This window comes from Aquarana catesbeiana, linkage group LG01, assembly GCF_042186555.1.
Source record: "Aquarana catesbeiana isolate 2022-GZ linkage group LG01, ASM4218655v1, whole genome shotgun sequence".
NCBI lineage: Eukaryota > Metazoa > Chordata > Amphibia > Anura > Ranidae > Aquarana > Aquarana catesbeiana.
Genome location: NC_133324.1, coordinates 964,602,763 through 964,622,230, shown reverse-complemented (window position 1 = coordinate 964,622,230; position 19,468 = coordinate 964,602,763). Strand labels below are relative to the sequence as shown.

The window sequence follows — 19,468 nt, the reverse complement described above, 5'->3', positions numbered from 1 at the left end:
CCCTACAATACATAGTCAGGTCATTCATCCCTACTGATCCTCCTACAGATAAATACATTGTCAGGTCATTCATCCCTACTGATCCTCCTACAGATACATACATTGTTAGGTCATTCATCCCTACTGATCACCCTACAGATACATACATTGTCAGGTCATTCATCCCTACTGATCCCCCTACAGATACATACATTGTCAGGTCATTCATCCCTACCGATCCCCCTACAGATACATACATTGTCAGGTCATTCATCCCTACTGATCACCCTACAAATACATACATTGTCAGGTAATTCATCCCTACTGATCCTCCCACAGATACATACATTGTCAGGTCATTCATCCCTACTGATCCTCCTACAGATACATACATTGTCAGGCCATTCATCCCTACTGATCACCCTACAGATACATACATTGTCATGTCATTCATCCCTACTGATCACCCTACAGATACATACATTGTCAGGTCATTCATCCCTACTGATCCTCCTACAGATACATACATTGTCAGGTCATTCACCCCTACTGATCATCCTACAGATACACACATTGTCAGGTCATTCATCCCTACAATACATAGTCAGGTCATTCATCCCTACTGATCCTCCTACAGATAAATACATTGTCAGGTCATTCATCCCTACTGATCCTCCTACAGATACATACATTGTTAGGTCATTCATCCCTACTGATCACCCTACAGATACATACATTGTCAGGTCATTCATCCCTACTGATCCCCCTACAGATACATACATTGTCAGGTCATTCATCCCTACCGATCCCCCTACAGATACATACATTGTCAGGTCATTCATCCCTACTGATCACCCTACAAATACATACATTGTCAGGTAATTCATCCCTACTGATCCTCCCACAGATACATACATTGTCAGGTCATTCATCCCTACTGATCATGCTACAGATACATACATTGTCAGGTCATTCATCCCTACTGATCACCCTACAGATACATACATTGTCAGGTCATTCATCCCTACTGATCCTCCTACAGATACACATGTAGTGCTGGTAGATTTAAGATCTACCATATGTTAGGTAAATTTAGTAACTTGTATGTTAGGAAGGTTAGATTTGCCTCTGTTCCAGCTTGGCTGACGTTGTGTGTGTTTCCATGCTGACCGGTGGGTGTCGCTGTTATCACTGGTTTGTGTTGGAAAGGCAACGTGTCGAAGCGTATGGATGCTCTTCTGTCCCGGAGACAACTCGGTGGAGGTGGTCCTCCGAGTTGCATTCTGGGCGAGGGTATTTATGGGACAGACGCCATATTGTGGGGTTCGTTTTACAGCCATCTGCTGGCCCTCCTGGCCGACAGGTATGCGTTAGAGAGCAATCTCGTGGTCCTCCGTTTCGGAGGCCCACGTCGCTACGGAGCAGGGGTGGGCACAGAAGCTTGTCTGGGGCCTACCACAGCAGCCAAGGAATGGTCCTGAGCTGTCTATCCCGAGTGAAGAAGCTGGACAACCGAGGAGATCCCAGGGGAGGACCCGTCATGGAAGGATCATGCAGAGTGCTGGTCTGGAGAGGGGCCTGGTGACTCGGTTGGAGGACGTATCCTAAAGTAACTATACAGCATAGTGTTGCCGGGTTGGCTCAAAGGTTCAAGCACTGTGACTGACGTTCACTACAGAAAGACCGGTACATCCTGTGGCAGAGGATCGTACAGGCTTATCCCAAACAAGTCTGTGGCAGAGACTTTTGTTCGTGCTATGTACTGGCCGCTAGGCAAGTGAGAGAGGCCTATCCAGGCGAGCAAAGAGTGTGTCCCACGAGGGGAGCGCATTCCATTATAATATCCAAATTCTACCAGGACATTTGTCAAGAACCTTACAGGAAGATATTTGAGTTTCTTCTGCAGTTTCTCTTCTGCCTCTTTCCTGCTACTTCCTTAGGAAATTGTTTAATAAAGCATTGAAAACGTACTCAAGTGTTGGTGCGTGTGTGTCGTCCAGAGGTAAACTCAACAGAACCCTAGACCCTGTGCTGGTGAAACAGAGGGTAGGAGAGTGAAGGTAACAAGCCCGCTTAAACCAGCAGCTCCACCGAGAATTAGTGCTACATGTGGGGGCGCCGTCCGGGATTTGTTGACCGTCAATTCTCGCAACCCAGAGAAGTGTTTTACCGAGAGTTTATGAAGAGAGCTGGACTTCACAAAAATTTATTCAGGAAGAGAAAGGGTTAAACTGCAGGACTTTAATTATAAATGCGTAGATGGCGGGCGCCAGTGAAGGCCCGGGAGCTACGTGACCAGAAGAACAAGTGGGAGGAGCCTACCCTACTTGCTACCACGTGGGACGCGTGTATGTGTTTGGCGCCAGAGGAGAAGAGAGGCCTCGTGATCGTGCTGAGAAGATCAGAGTGTGGCCATGTCTTTTCCAGCGATGCAGCCAATCATGTAACCGAGAATGTTCCCTACAAGCACCGTGATGAATACTGTGCTATCTGGAACTCTGCTTACAGATACTGGAGTTCGTTTGAAGCCGCAGGGGAGGTTTTGTCCTGTATACCTCAGGAGATATTAAGGGACTAGGTATGATCTGCCACTGATGTGAAGGATTGGCCGTACATCTCCGTCCGTTTGGCCGATGTCTGCAATGTGGAGAGTACTTGTTTGTGGTGGAGCAACCTACCACGTCGCCCCGTGCTTATCGGATGGACTGGGCAACAGGTATCGCCACAGTAGAAGCTGCTATCGCTACAGAGAGAGAACGACAGGCCACCACTTTGCCTGTTGTTGCTGACAATGTTCCGGAAAGAGAGACTGCTGCTGTCGTCTCATCAGGGGACATTACTTTGATTTCTGCGTCCACTACACCTACTCCTGTTGTACCTGTTCCAAGGAAGGTGGGATATGTGAAGCTTCCCGCGGCCGTGGTCGAGGCCTACCCCAGAGGTTACCTGAACCGGAGCTACCAGAGTCCATGTCAGGAACGGGTAAGCCACTGATGGGGAATGTATCTGGGACTGTAAACAAATATCTACCAGCAGAAGAGTTGGGAGATTCGGAAATAGAATCCATGTTGGATCTTTCCGGTGAAACAGAGGGAAGGAGAGTGAAGGTAACAAGCCCGCTTAAACCAGCAGCTCCACCAAGAGTTAGTGGTACACACACATTGTCAGGTCATTCATCCCTACTGATCCTCCTACAGATACATACATTGTCAGGTCATTCATCCCTACTGATCACCCTACAGATACATACATTGTCAGGTCATTCATCCCTACTGATCCCCCTACAGATACATACATTGTCAGGTCATTCATCCCTACTGATCACCCTACAGATACATACATTGTCAGGTCATTCATCCCTACTGATCACCTTACAGATACATACATTGTCAGGTCATTCATCCCTACTGATCATCCTACAGATACATACTTTGTCAGGTCATTCATCCCTACTGATCACCCTACAGATACATACATTGTCAGGTCATTCATCCCTACTGATCATCCTACAGATACATACATTGTCAGGTCATTCATCCCCACTGATCATCCTACAGATACATACATTGTCAGGTCATTCATCCCTACTGATCACCCTACAGATACATACATTGTCAGGTCATTCATCCCTACTGATCATCCTACAGATACATACATTGTCAGGTCATTCATCCCCACTGATCATCCTACAGATACATACATTGTCAGGTCATTCATCCCTACTGATCACCCTACAGATACATACATTGTCAGGTCATTCATCCCTACTGATCACCTTACAGATACATACATTGTCAGGTCATTCATCCCTACTGATCACCCTACAGATACATATGTTATGTGCTAAGGGAAAATAAATTGTCACCCAAATCTCTTGATGTAATTCATTCTTCTAATCACTTTACAGCTCTGTGTGAGAAGCCGGAGGACGGAAGGCTGATGATGGATCCAGAGAAGACATATTATAATATTGGAGATACAGTGACAGTAACATGTCCGGTTGGATTTTCCCCTTCTTATCCCTCTGCACAATGTGTGAATTATGGGCTCTACATTAGGTGGAATAATAGACTACACTGTAATGGTGAGTAATAAACCTCAATATACAGACTGCAGGAACCCAGAGCAACCAATCAGCAGTTACCTCTATTTGATCTGACTCATCTAAACTGATGTAAGATAAAACCTGATTGGTGCATTGCACTCTACACATCATTACTGTCTGTATGATCTTTTTACATACATAACCCTGTGTCATGAACCTTGGAATACTGAAGTATTTCTCCTTTGATTCTATTACACAGTGGTGGGTCTTCTGCCCTGTCTTAAGGCTAACCCCCTCCAGATGGCTCCATGGTCTGGAAGGAAGGCATTCTTCTGTGTTTGACCATGACCAGTGTAGTCCAAATGTCCCCTACATTCAGTTTCTGTAATCCCCCCTTCATACTCCAACCCAATACCTTAACCCACCTAAAATAATGAGACCACACCTTTTATTTTATGGAGTAAAATGGCCATAACAGCCTCTTTTATTAAAACAATTCCAAATAAATAACTCCAATACATAACCAATAAACATAAACAATAACATAACCTGTTAACCCCAGTCTGATGGTCTCTGACGGTGACCCACCTTTTTCCAAATATAACCACGTATAACACCAACGCACTGCGGGACCTTTACCAAACTAATAGGCCTCCAGCTGTAACCGCTCGGAGACAACCCCTTCCCGCAGCGCCACCAAATCCAGTATTCCATCCACCGTTCAGGAATACACCGGAGGCAGTGGCGTAGCGTGGGGGGTGCAGGGGGTGCCGTGGCCCCGAGTGCGACATTTAGGGGGGCGCCAGTATGTGTCACTGGCTGCCTCCTCCTAATTTCTAATTCCTGTGTCCCCCGCGCTCCGGCCGCCATGTTAAGTGTCTGGCGCCCTGTGATTGGGCGTATGAGGGTCATGTGAGGCGTAGGGCTGGCCTGTCCTCGATCGCTCCTGAAGTCCCGCCTCCACACATGACCCCCCATACGCCCAATCACAGGGCACTGGACACTGAACATGGCAGCAGGCAGAGCGCAGGGGAGAGAAGAATGTGAGCCGCCGCTGTCTTCTCCTCCTCCTCCGGATCGTTGCAGGCCAGGATAAGAAGGTGAGTGAGACTCCCTCTTGAGAGTCATGTTACTGGCCTGGGGGGGGGGGGGGGCAAGAGAGAGAGACTGTAGGCAGGACAGTGTAGTGTAGTATAGTGGTCAGTATAGTGTAGTATAGTGGTTAGTAAAGTGGTCATTATAGTGTAGTTTAGTATGGAGGTCAGTGTAGTGTAGTGGTCAGTATGGGGGGCAGTGTAGTGGACAGTATAGTGTAGTATGGTGGTCAGTATAGTGTCGTGTAGTATAGTGGTCAGTGTAGTATAGTGGTCAGTATAGTGTAGTATAGTGGACAGTATAGTGGTTAGTGTGGTTAGCATAGTGGTCAGTATAGTGTAGTGTAGTATAGTGTAGTGTAGTATAGTGGTTAGTATGGTGGTTAGTGTAGTAGACAGTATAGTGTAGTGGACAGTGTAGTATAGTGTGGTGGTCAGTGTAGTGTAGCATAGTGGTCAGTGTAGTGTAGTATGGTGGTCAGTGTAGTGTAGTATAGTATAGTGGACAGTGTAGTGGTCAGCGTAGTGTAGTATGGTGGTCAGTGTAGTGGACAGTGTAGTATAGTATAGTGGACAGTGTAGTGGTCAGCGTAGTGTAGTATGGTGGTCAGTGTAGTGGACAGTGTAGTATAGTGGACAGTGTAGTGTAGTATGGTGGTCAGTATAGTGTCGTGTAGTATAGTGGACAGTGTAGTATAGTGGTCAGTGTAGTGTAGTATGGTGGTCAGTATAGTGTAGTATAGTGGTCAGTATAGTGGTTAGTGTAGTATAGTATAATGGTCAGTATAGTGTAGTTTAGTATGGAGGTCAGTGTAGTGTAGTGGACAGTGTAGCATAGTGGTCAGTGTAGTGCAGTATGGTGGTCAGTGTAGTGTAGTATAGTATAGTGGACAGTGTAGTGGTCAGTGTAGTGTAGTATGGTGGTCAGTGTAGTGGACAGTGTAGTATAGTGGACAGTGTAGTGTAGTATGGTGATCAGTATAGTGTCGTGTAGTATAGTGGACAGTGTAGTATAGTGGTCAGTGTAGTATGGTGGTCAGTATAGTGTAGTATAGTGGTTAGTGTAGTATAGTATAGTGGTTAGTATAGTGGTCAGTATAGTGTAGTTTAGTATGGAGGTCAGTGTAGTGTAGTGGACAGTATAGTATAGTGGTCAGTGTAGTGTAGTATAGTGGACAGTGTAGTATAGTGGACAGTGTAGTGTAGTATAGTGGACAGTGTAGTATAGTGGACAGTGTAGTGTAGTATAGTGGACAGTGTAGTATGGTGGTCAGTATAGTGGACAGTGTAGTATAGTGTAGTGGACAGTATAGTATAGTGGACAGTATAGTATAGTGGAAAGTGTAGTATAGTGGTCAGTGTAGTGTAGTATAGTGGTCAGTGTAGTGTAGTATAGTGGACAGTATAGTATAGTGGAAAGTGTAGTATAGTGGTCAGTGTAGTGTAGTATAGTGGTCAGTGTAGTATAGTGGTCAGTGTAGTATGGTGGTCAGTATAGTGTAGTATAGTGGTCAGTATAGTGGTTAGTGTAGTATAGTATAGTGGTTAGTATAGTGGTCAGTATAGTGTAGTTTAGTATGGAGGTCAGTGTAGTGTAGTGGACAGTATAGTATAGTGGTCAGTGTAGTGTAGTATAGTGGTCAGTGTAGTGTAGTATAGTGGACAGTGTAGTATAGTGGACAGTGTAGTGTAGTATAGTGGACAGTGTAGTATAGTGGACAGTGTAGTGTAGTATAGTGGACAGTGTAGTATGGTGGTCAGTATAGTGGACAGTATAGTATAGTGGACAGTATAGTATAGTGGAAAGTGTAGTATAGTGGTCAGTGTAGTGTAGTATAGTGGACAGTATAGTATAGTGGTCAGTATAGTGGTCATTGTAGTATAGTGGACAGTATAGTATAGTGGTCAGTGTAGTGTAGTGGACAGTGTAGTTCTCAGTGTAGTGGTCAGTATAGGAATCAGGTAGGTCAGTACTATTGTATTTGAAGGGACTCAGGGATAGCTAAAAGTCCGCAGGTTAGGGGGCGCAAATTACTTGCCTTGCCCCGGGTGCTGACAACCCACGCTACGCCACTGACTGGAGGGGCACATGCTAACGATGAGCCCCTCCACCCCTTTTGGTCCATCCTTTTACCGCCCCCGTCAAAGACCACCAGAAGAACACAGCCACAGCCCGAAAGCGTGATAACCTTACACTTGAGGGCACCTCCACACCCTCAGGGCCTGTTGTATCCCCTCCTGCAAACCCATGGACCATAAGTCAATCCCCACATCAGAGAGATGAACGCCATCTTTCCGCAAGTAGAGTCCCACATTCGTTTCCAGCTCTCTGTGCCGGATAACAATACCTCCATTCTGCACAACAAACCTCCCCACTACTTTATTAATTAGTATACGGGTCTTATTAATGCTCACTACTGACCTAGCCCAACACCATGTTGTTCGAGCCACTATGTCAGACCATACTAAAAGGGTGCCCGGGAATTTTAAGCGCAGCTGCATAAAATCCGTTTTGATGTCTGCAAGCAGGTCCCTGACTGTCCGGATCCCCAAATCATTCCCACCCACATGAATCACTAACACGTCAGGAGGTCTGTCCAACCTTACATACCTCTCCACTTCCGCCATCACTCTACCCCACAACATCCCTGGTCTACCCAACCAGCGTATGTAAGCCTCCCTCCTGGAAATCCCTAATTGTCTGCCATCTGGACGTACGTCACCTCTCCTGGCCCCCCAACAAACATAGGAGTGACCTATGATCCGGACGAGGCGTACTGAACCTCCATCTGAAATGAAAAACAAAAACACAAAGATAGCAACACACACACGTTCTTAACACTACAATAGTACAAACTGTTAACCCGCACTCACCCCCCCCCATTGTTTGTTTTTTGTTTTTTGTTTTTATTCCACAACCAAGTTAGGTCTGATATAAGACCGGAATCTCCTAGACTCCCATTTCCCAATTCTGCGTACAGCAGCCTCATCCAACTCGCATCTGGCAGCCTCTGTAGCTGCCCCTATGCGGAAGGAGTGTGAAGCGTACTCCGCCTCGTCCAAACCAGCCCTTTTAAACATTTCCTAAAAATCGATATAAATTGAAATTTTGACAAATAAGACCCATCCTCATGCCTCAGGAATGGCCCTACCCCATCCCTCCTGACCGTCCTAAATTCACGCACCGCCTCCACCGGGCACACCCTTGACCCCGGTAATGCAAATAGGAACACATCCACCCCTTTCCCTTGCTGGTCAGTTTTTGACCTCCGCGGGCCGCAAACACACCCTATCCGCCTCCAACCTCACATCCTGCTCTAATAAACCCCCCACCAAATACTTAGATGGGCTAACCAACTCTCCTATCCAAAACGCCTCATAAAAGGCCAGCAAAAACGCTGCCGTAAACAGCAAAGTTTCATAATGCAATATACATATGTACCTCAACATCTCACATATGGACATCAGGTTCGTGAAAGTGACAGGCCGTCTCGCATCCCTTTACTTATGCTGTTTGATAACCTTTTAAGGCCTGCCGTACCCAAAAATCCTTAGTCTAATCTCCCCCCCCCATTAATTTGAACAGAAATGACAGGCCTGCCAATTTCCGATCAATAGAAGATACCGCACGCCCACTTTCCATGTTCCTAGCTACTAAGTACAACACCAGTAATCGCCCTTCTGACCCGATTGTCACAGCCCCAGCCTCCTGCACCAGAACCGACCATTCTTTCCATACCTTCCTGTAGGCTGTCCAAGTGGAATCACTTACTGATACCGCAGGGAGTCCAAGGGCAGCTCCCAAATCCAATCCGGGCAAGGAACTCCTTCCTTGTCTGCGCCCGGAGCCAGCTCCCTGAACTTGTCCCACTGAAACCGAGACAAGGAGTCAGCCAGCAAATTGTCAACACCTGGGATGTGAACCGTAGTAATAAAAATATTCAAACGCAAGCACCTAAATACCAGCTGTCTCAGCAGCCGTATAACCGGCTGCGAAGATGCTGACATGCGGTTAACCTGCACTACACCCATGTTGTCACAATTTATCCTCAGCTTTAAATTCCGGCATGCCTCTCCCCATAGTTCCAAGGCCAGCACCACCGGAAACAGTTCCAGTTCCAGCAGCACCAAATTTCCGAGGAACCCCATTTGAAAAAATGCGCCATAGCCCGTGGAGCCTGCCGCATCTGTGACCAATTCCACATCGAAATTGCTCACCGGGCCAGACATCCACACCGCCCTCCCATTGTAGGTGGCTAAAAACTGATACCAAACTTTTACGTCCTCTCAGTTATCACTTGTCAGGCGAATAAAATGAGTCGCGACTTTTACCCCTGCTGTAACTGCCGACAGCCATCGGCAAAAAACCCGCCCCATGGGGATAATTCTGCAGGCGAAATTCAACTTACCCAACAACGATTTCAGAGCTCGTAACTGAACCTTCCGCAATCCGAGGATCTCCCGAATTTCCCTCTGCAAGTCCTCCAACTTACCTCTGGGCAAGCGGCACTCCATTGCCATTGAGTCTATAACTATCCCCAAAAAACTCATTTCCGACATTGGGCCTTCCATTTTCTCAGTCGCCAATGGCACTCCAAACCTGCCTGCGATGTGCTGCAACGTAGAAAGCAGAATCGCACACACAGCGGAAGCAGGGGGGCCTATATATAGAAAGTCATTTAGATGTATGATGTATGACTGAGTCCAGGCCCGAAACCTCCCTAACCACCCATTCTAAAAACGAGCAAAACTCCTCAAACGTGGCGCATGAAACAGAACAGCCCATGGGCAAACATTTGTCAACATAAAACTGCTCCTGCCAGTGACATCACAGCAGCCGGAAGCTCTCCGGATGCACTGGCAACAAGCGGAACGCCGATTCTATATGCGATTTTGCCATGAGTGCCCCTTGACCATACCTCCACTTGACCGCTGCATCAAATGAAGTGTAGGACACTGCACTCTTCAGGGTCAATGAAATCATTGACTGAACCCCCCTTTGGAAAGAATAAGTGGTGTATCAATCGGAACTTGTTTGGTTCCTTCTTGGGCACCACCCCCAAAGGTGACACCACTAAGTCTGGACAAGGTTTGTTGGCAAATGGCCCCCCCATGCGCCCCAATGCCACTTCTTTGTGCAATTTTTCCCTGACCACATCCTGATGCTGCATGGCAGATTTCAGATTCCTTGCCATTGGCAGAACTGTTGCCAATGAACATGGGATCCTAAAACCATCCATAAACCCCGCCGCCAACAACCTCGCTGCTCCCCGATCCGGATACTTACTTAGAAAAGGCAGCATCTTTTCCACCTTCACCGGCGTCGTCCCTCTTTTGAGCAGAGTCACTGCCACGCTTCCCTCTCTTGAAACATCTAGACAACGTATGGGCTCCCCCACACCCTGAGCACTCATGCTTGAACTCATTATATTGCCAGCACACTCCCCACTTTTTTCCGGCCAGCAGTCCTGAGGAATTTGTACCCCCGCCCCCCCCATGAAAAAACGGAGGCAGGGCCCTCGCTGAAGACATAAGCCTCATCTAGAGGCTAATACCTTTATGATCCCAACGTAACGACGGGCGGACAGCTCTTCGCTGTCTAAACTGCTCGTCATAACGCAGCCAAGCAGACCCACCGTACACCTTATGCGCCTCACCAATCGCGTCCATATAACAGAACAAAGCCGAGCAATGCTCTGGATTCTTTTTGCCAACCATGCTCGCCATGATAGCGAACGCTTGCAGCCAATTAACAAACGTACGCGGGATCAGCCGGTACCTCCTCTTTTCCTCATCCTCCTTCTTTGAATCCGCAGGTTTTACCCTATCCAAGTTAAACATTTCCAAAGGCAGTAGCGAAAATATCTCCACATACTCACCCTTGTGAATCTTGTCACGGACTTCCTGTTTCAGATGGGCTGCCAAGGGGCCCTCGAAGCAGATGTAAACCTCACATTTCGCCGTGTCCGCAATCCTGACCATGTCATTCCTCTCAGTGGCCCCTTTCTCCCCTGCCATCTCGGCTCCAGCTCCAGACTGGCCGGGGGCCAGACTCGCCAGAGGCACCCCCACCCCGGCACCCCCAGTACCCCCCTCTACCAAACCACTCACCGGTGCTGTCCATGGGGCCACCTGAGGTGGCTGCCCCTGTCCCCCTTCAAATCTACCAAGTAATGCCCACAGTACACTGACTCTAAATACTGCAGCTGCCTGCTTGTGGTACTAATAGGTTTAGAAGAACATCAGCAATTTTCTTCAGGTAGCTTTAGGTGCACACTGTGCACAAGACACAGTAAACTAACTGTAAATACTGCAGCTGCCTGCCCGTGGTACTAATAGGATGAGAAGAACACCAGCAAGTGTTTTTAGGTAGCTTTAGGTGCACATTGTGCAGAGGACACAGTACACTAACATTAAATACTGCAGCTGCCTGCCTGTGGTACTAATAGGATCAGAAGAACACCAGCAATTGTCTTCAGGTAGCTTTAGGTGCACACTGTGCAAAGGACACAGTACACTAACTGTAAACACTGCAGCTGCCTCTCCGTGGTACTAATAGGATCAGAAGAACACCAGCAATTTTTCTCAGGTAGCTTTAGGTGCACACTGTGCGGAGGAAACAGTACACTAACTGTAAATACTGCGGCTGCCTGCCTGTGCTATTAATAGGATCAGAACACCAGCAATTGTCTTCAGGTAGCTTTAGGTGCACATTATGCAGTGGACGCTGTACACTAACTATAAATACTGCAGCTGCCTGCCTGTGGTACTAATAGGATCAGAAGAACATCTGCAATTTTCTACAGGTAGCTTTAGGTGCACACTGTGCAGAGGACACAGTACACTAACTGTAAATACTGCAGCTGCTTGCCTGTGGTATTATTAGGTTCTGAAGAACACCAGCAATTGTCTTCAGGTAGCTTTTGTGCAGAGGACACAGTGCACTAACTCTAAATACTGCAGCTGCCTGCCTGTGGTACTAATAGGATCAGAAGAACACCAGCAATTGTCTTCAGGTAGCTTTAGGTGCACACTGTGCTGAGGACACAGTACACTAACTGTAAATTCTTCAGCTGCCTGACTGTAGTACTAATAGGATCAGAAGAACACCAGCAATTTTGTTTAGGTGCACACTGTGCAGAGGACACAGTACACTAACTGTAAATACTGCAGCTGCCTACCTGTGGTACTAATAGGATCAGAAGAACACCAGCAATTCTCTTCAGGTAGCTTTAGGTGCACACTATGCAGTGGACACTGTACACTAACTATAAATACTGCAGCTGCCTGCCTGTGGTACTAATAGGATCAGAGGAACACCAGCAATTTTCTTCAGGTACCTTTAGGTGCACACTGTGAAAAGGACACAATACACTAACTATAATTACTGCAGCTGCCTGCCTGTGGTATTAATAGGATCAGAACACCAGCAATTGTCTTCAGGTAGCTTTAGGTGCACACTGTGAAGAGGACACAGTACACTAACTATAAATACTGCAGCTGCCTTCCTGTGGTACTAATAGGATCAGAAGAACATCAGCAATTTTCTTCAGGTAGCTTTAGGTGCACACTGTGCAGAGGACACAGTACACTAACTGTAAATACTGCAGCTGCTTGCCTGTGGTATTATTAGGTTCTGAAGAACACCAGCAATTGTCTTAAGGTAGCTTTAGGTGCACACTGTGCAGAGGACACATTACACTAACTGTAAATACTGCAGCTGCTTGCCTGTGGTATTATTAGGATCAGAAGAACACCAGCAATTGTCTTTGGGTAGCTTTTGTGCAGAGGACACAGTACACTAACTCTAAATACTGCAGCTGCCTGCTTGTGGTACTAATAGGTTAAGAAGAACATCATCAATTTTCTTCAGGTAGCTTTAGGTGCACATTGTGCAGAGGACACAGTACACTAACTGTAAATACTGCAGCTGCTTGCCTGTGGTATTATTAGGATCAGAAGAACACCAGCAATTGTCTTCGGGTAGCTAGAGGTGCACACTGTGCAGAGGACACAGTACACAGTACACTAACTGTAAATTCTTCAGCTGCCTGCCTGTGGTACTAATAGGATCAGAAGAACACCAGCAATTTTCTTCAGGTAGCTTTAGGTGCACACTGTGCACAGGACACAGTAAACTAACTGTAAATACTGCAGCTGCCTGCCTGTGGTACTAATAGGATGAGAAGAACACCAGCAATTGTTTTTGGGTAGCTTTAGGTGCACATTGTGCAGAGGACACAGTACACTAACATTAAATACTGCAGCTGCCTGCCTGTGCTACTAATAGGATCAGAAGAACACCAGCAATTGTCTTCAGGTAGCTTTAGGTGCACACTGTGCAAAGGACACAGTACACTAACTGTAAATACTGCAGCTGCCTCCCCGTGGTACTAATAGGATCAGAAGAACACCAGCAATTGTCTTCAGGTAGCTTTAGGTGCACACTGTGCAGAGGACACAGTACACTAACTGTAAATACTGCAGCTGCCTGCCTTTGGTATTAATAGGATCAGAACACCAGCAATTGTCTTCAGGTAGCTTTAGTTGCACATTATGCAGTGGACGCTGTACACTAACTATAAATACTGCAGCTGCCTGCCTGTGGTACTAATAGGATCAGAAGAACATCAGCAATTTTCTTCAGGTAGCTTTAGGTGCACACTGTGCAGAGGACACAGTACACTAACTGTAAATACTGCAGCTGCTTGCCTGTGGTATTATTAGGTTCTGAAGAAGACCAGCAATTGTCTTCAGGTAGCTTTTGTGCAGAGGACACAGTGCACTAACTGTAAATACTGCAGCTGCCTGCCTGTGGTACTAATAGGATCAGAAGAACACCAGCAATTGTCTTCAGGTAGCTTTAGGTGCACACTGTGCAGAGGACACAGTACACTAACTGTAAATTCTTCAGCTGCCTGCCTGTGGTACTAATAGGATCAGAAGAACACCAGCAATTTTCTTCAGGTAGCTTTAGGTGCACACTGTGCAGAGGACACAGTACACTAACTGTAAATACTGCAGCTGCCTGCCTGTGGTATTAATAGGATCAGAACGCCAGCAATTGTCTTCAGGTAGCTTTAGGTGCACACTATGCAGTGGACACTGTACACTAACTATAAATACTGCAGCTGCCTGCCTGTGGTACTAATAGGATCAGAGGAACACCGGCAATTTTCTTCAGGTATCTTTAGGTGCACACTTTGAAAAGGACACAATACACTAACTATAATTATTGCAGCTGCCTGCCTGTGGTATTAATAGGATCAGAGGAACACCAGCAATTTTCTTCAGGTAGCTTTAGGTGCACACTTTGAAAAGGACACAATACACTATCTATAATTACTGCAGCTGCCTGCCTGTGGTATTAATAGGATCAGAACACCAGCAATTGTCTACAGGTAGCTTTAGGTGCACACTGTGCAGAGGATACAGTACACTAACTGTAAATACTGCAGCTGCCTGCCTGTGGTACTACTAGGATCAGAAGAACACCAGCAATTGTCTTCAGGTAGATTTAGGTACTCACTGTGCAGAGGACACAGTACACTAACTGTAAATACTGCAGCTGCCTGCCTGTGGTACTAATAGGATCAGAAGAACACCAACAATTGTCTTCAGGTAGCTTTAGGTGCACACTGTGCAGAGGACACAGTACACTAACTGTAAATACTGTAGCTGCTTCCCTGTGGTACTAATAGGATCAGAAGAACACCAGCAATTGTCTTCAGATAGGTTTGAGTGCACTGTGCAGAGGACACAGTACACTAATTGTAAATACTGTAGCTGCCTGCCTGTGGTATTAATAGGATCAGAACACCAGCAATTGTCTTCAGGTAGCTTTAGGTGCACACTATGCAGTGGACGCTGTACACTAACTATAAAGACTGCAGCTGCCTGCCTGTGGTACTAATAGGATCAGAAGAACATCAGCAATTGTCTTCAGGTAGCTTTAGGTGCACACTGTGCAGAGGATACAGTACACTAACTGTAAATACTGCAGCTGCCTGCCTGTGGTACTACTAGGATCAGAAGAACACCAGCAATTGTCTTCAGGTAGATTTAGGTACTCACTGTGCAGAGGACACAGTACACTAACTGTAAATACTGCAGCTGCCTGCCTGTGGTACTAATACGATCAGAAGAACACCAGCAATTGTCTTCAGGAAGCTTTAGGTGCACACTGTGCAGAGGACACAGTGCACTAACTGTAAATACCGCAGCTGCCTGCCTGTACTAATAGGATCAGAAGAACACCAGCAATTGTCTTCGGGTAGCTTCTGTGCAGAGGACACAGTACACTAACTGTAAATACTGCAGCTACCTGCCTGTGGTACCAATAGGATCAGAAGAACACCAACAATTGTCTTCAGGTAGCTTTAGGTGCACCCTGTGCAGAGGAAACAGTACACTAACTGTAAATACTGCAGCTGCTTCCCTGTGGTACTAATAGGATCAGAAGAACACCAGCAATTGTCTTCAGATAGCTTTGAGTGCACTGTGCAGAGGACACAGTACACTAACTATAAGTACTGCAGCTGCCTGCCTGTGGTACTAATAGGATCAGAAGAACATCAGCAATTTTCTTCAGGTAGCTTTAGGTGCACACTGGGTAGAGGACACAGTACACTAACTGTAAATACTGCAGCTGCTTGCCTGTGGTATTATTAGGATCAGAAGAACACCAGCAATTGTCTTTGGGTAGCTTTTGTGCAGAGGACACAGTACACTAACTCTAAATACTGCAGCTGCCTGCTTGTGGTACTAATAGGTTTAGAAGAACATCAGCAATTTTCTTCAGGTAGCTTTAGGTGCACACTGTGCAGAGGACACAGTACACTAACTGTAAATACTGCAGCTGCTTGCCTGTGGTATTATTAGGATCAGAAGAACACCAGCAATTGTCTTCGGGTAGCTAGAGGTGCACACTGTGCAGAGGACACAGTACACTAACTGTAAATTCTTCAGCTGCCTGCCTGTGGTACTAATAGGATCAGAAGAACACCAGCAATTGTCTTCAGGTAGCTTTAGGTGCACATTGTGCAGAGGACACAGTACACTAACATTAAATACTGCAGCTGCCTGCCTGTGGTACTAATAGGATCAGAAGAACACCAGCAATTGTCTTCAGGTAGCTTTAGGTGCACACTGTGCAAAGGACACAGTACACTAACTGTAAATACTGCAGCTGCCTCCCCGTGGTACTAATAGGATCAGAAGAACACCAGCAATTGTCTTCAGGTAGCTTTAGGTGCACACTGTGCAGAGGACACAGTACTCTAACTCTAAATACTGCAGCTGCCTGCCTGTGGTATTAATAGGATCAGAACACCAGCAATTGTCTTCAGGTAGCTTTAGGTGAACATTATGCAGTGGACGCTGTACACTAACTATAAATACTGCAGCTGCCTGCCTGTGGTACTAATAGGATCAGAAGAACATCAGCAATTTTCTTCAGGTAGCTTTAGGTGCACACTGTGCAGAGGACACAGTACACTAACTGTAAATACTGCAGCTGCTTGCCTGTGGTATTATTAGGTTCTGAAGAACACCAGCAATTGTCTTCAGGTAGCTTTAGGTGCACACTGTGCAGAGGACACAGTACACTAACTGTAAATACTGCAGCTGTCTGCCTGTGGTATTATTAGGCTCAGAACACCAGAAATTGTCAGGTAGCTTTAGGTGCACACTGTGCAGAGGACACAGTACACTAACTTTTAATACTGCAGCTGCCTGCCTGTGGTACTAATAGGATCAGAAGAACACCAGCAATTTTCTTCAGGTAGCTTTGGGTGCACACTGTGCAGTAGGACACAGTACACTAACTGTAAATACTGTAGAAACACCTGCCTTCCTGCCAGTATATTAGGAAGAGAATAACAGGAACGGATCTAGCTAAACTGAATACAGTGTATATTATATATATATATATATATATATATATATATATATATATATATATATATATATATATATATATATATATATACATGCACACACATACACACACACACAACACCTAGGATGCATATATATATATATATATATACAATACACTGTAAGTGCAGCTAACTGACTGGCCTGCCTACTCTAACTTAAATTAAATGACACTTTCTCTCTGTCTATCTCTCTGCCGCCGCATCACACTACACAAGGCTGCCACGCAGGCGGCCTTATATAGTGTGGGGCATGTACCAAACCCCCTGAGCCATAATTGGCCAAAGCCACCTTGGCTTTGGCCAATTACATCTCTGTACAGACGGCGCTGTGATTGGCCAAACATGCGGGTCATAGTGCATGCTTGGCCAATCATCAGCCAGCAATGCACTGCAACGCCGCAGTGAATTATGGGCCATGACGCGCCACTCGAATTTTCCATACCGTTCACAATTCGAGGAACAATCGAACAGGCAATGTTCGAGTCGAACATGGGTTTGACTCATACTCGAAGCTTATCCCTAGCCATGAGTTGTTGGATTTCCATCAGTGAGAGAGGATTCTATAAAGACTTTCCAGCAGGAATAGAAGCACTTGGTGGGCCCAAAGTTCTGTAGCATAGCATCCAGCTTTTCTGTGGGAGCAGAGTACATTGCTTGTATGAGATTTGCTACTGGGCCCTGGATCCCAAACTTCCTCATCACCAGAAATAACCACTGGAAGCTGGTATTATCAAAGGCTTTTTCCGCTTCGAGAGAAAGAATTCCATGTCTTTTTCCGGGTGAAGTTTGGCATGCTCCAGGGCAAGTATGACTTTACAAATGTTAAAAACTGTTGACCTACCTGTAACTAACCCCACCTTCACCGGGTTGGATGAGTGTAGGAAGAATAGAGGCTAGTTGGGATGCAATAATTTTAGAGTCAACATTGATTAAGGAGATAGGGCGATATGATCCCAGAATTGTCAGGTCTTTTCCCTTTTTTGCCTATAGCTTTATAAGTACCATTGATCCCATAGAGAGATAGGGCCCACCTTCCCATATACCAGTAAAGATATGCCGTAGGGTGTGTGGTATATAATCCCCGGTCACCTTTTAGAAGTCCGCTAATTACTCATCAAGGCCAGGTGCTTTTTTTGGTAATTGTTGAATGGTAAAGCGAATTTCAGTAAATGAGATAGCGGCATTTAGGGAGTTTGGGCGTCTGACAGTGTAGGCAGTTTAACAGAGGCAAGAAGAGAATTTGCTTTGTTCAAGTCAACAGGGTCCTCAGAATATAGTTGTTGATAGAATTCAGTCAGTAAGGAGGTTATTTCTGGTTGTGAAGTTGTAAAGGTCCCTTTGACGTCCCTCAATGCTAGAATATGAGTAGGTGTATAGGGCCCCTATTGCCATATTTATGAAATTGGAAGGCATGAAAGGAGGTCTTAATCTGTTCTCTTTGATCAGCCCATAGGTCAAAGCAGTGTTTAGCAGCTAGCCAAGTCTGTGGGGTCTCTGAAGAGCGATGTTGGGCTAGATCAGCTTGGGCTTTACGGAGAGCATTGATTGCTTGGAAATATTGTTCTAAGCAATGCTTTTTGAATTGGGTAGTGTACAAGATGATTTTGCCCCGTAAAACAGCCTTGCCTGCCTTCCAAAATAGATTGGGGTCAGATGCATGCTCAGTCTTTGTGAGAACATAGTCGTTCCATGCAGGGCCATCTTTAATATTGATTGGACCTTGGGCAAAAAATTTCTTGGGGCCCACCCCCCTCCATGCAGTTTCACTCTCCACCTGCTGACACATACAATAAATAGCAACTAGTCTTAAAATCCATTTACTGAATGAGATCAGGCAGCTGTTTGCGATTGCGATTGTTTGCCAGAGGCAAACCATGTATCATTACCGCTCCCTGACTGGTTGCTAGAGGTTACAGCACATGATTTCGGCTTGTTGATTGGTTGCTAGAGATTACTGTACACCAATACTGCTCACTGATTGGTTGCTAGAGGTTACTGCACATCATTACTGCTTACTGATTGGTTGCTAGAGGTTGCAGCACATCATCTCCTCACTGCCTGCAGACCATGGACTGGGGAGGTGAGGGGGCCCATTAATAAACAGAAAACTCTTAGGGATCCTAGGACTCCTGGGATCAGTGGCAGTGTTGGGTGGAGGGGAGGGTGTGATCAATGGCAATGCTGATTTTTTTTCATTGACTACCAATATAAAGAGGAGTTTCAACACTGGCCACAACAGTAACCACCAAAGTAAGGAGGGAATTACATTGACCACCAATGTAATTGGTGCATTCACATTGGTCACTAGTGTGAATGAAAAAATTCTACACAAAGCACAAATGTAATGAGATTTACACTGACCACCAATGTAACAGACATTTAGCCTGCGCTCACATTTGTGTGTGTTTAAA

The 19,468-nt window shown here is 46.0% G+C and overlaps 1 protein-coding gene across 9 annotated transcripts in view; it reads left to right on the top strand.

Annotated features, from left to right (window-relative positions):
* The window catches only part of LOC141122014 (C4b-binding protein alpha chain-like), a 341,346-nt gene that overhangs the window by 79,517 nt on the left and 242,361 nt on the right, over window positions 1–19,468 (top strand). For 8 of the 9 annotated variants that reach the window (XM_073611817.1, XM_073611832.1, XM_073611858.1 and 5 more), the window contains exon 5: window positions 3,887–4,063. The exons of the other annotated variant lie outside the window; for it this stretch is intronic. In XM_073611817.1, coding sequence (XP_073467918.1) covers window positions 3,887–4,063 — 177 coding nt within the window. The remainder of the gene's footprint in view (window positions 1–3,886; window positions 4,064–19,468) is intronic. 9 annotated transcript variants of the gene reach the window in all.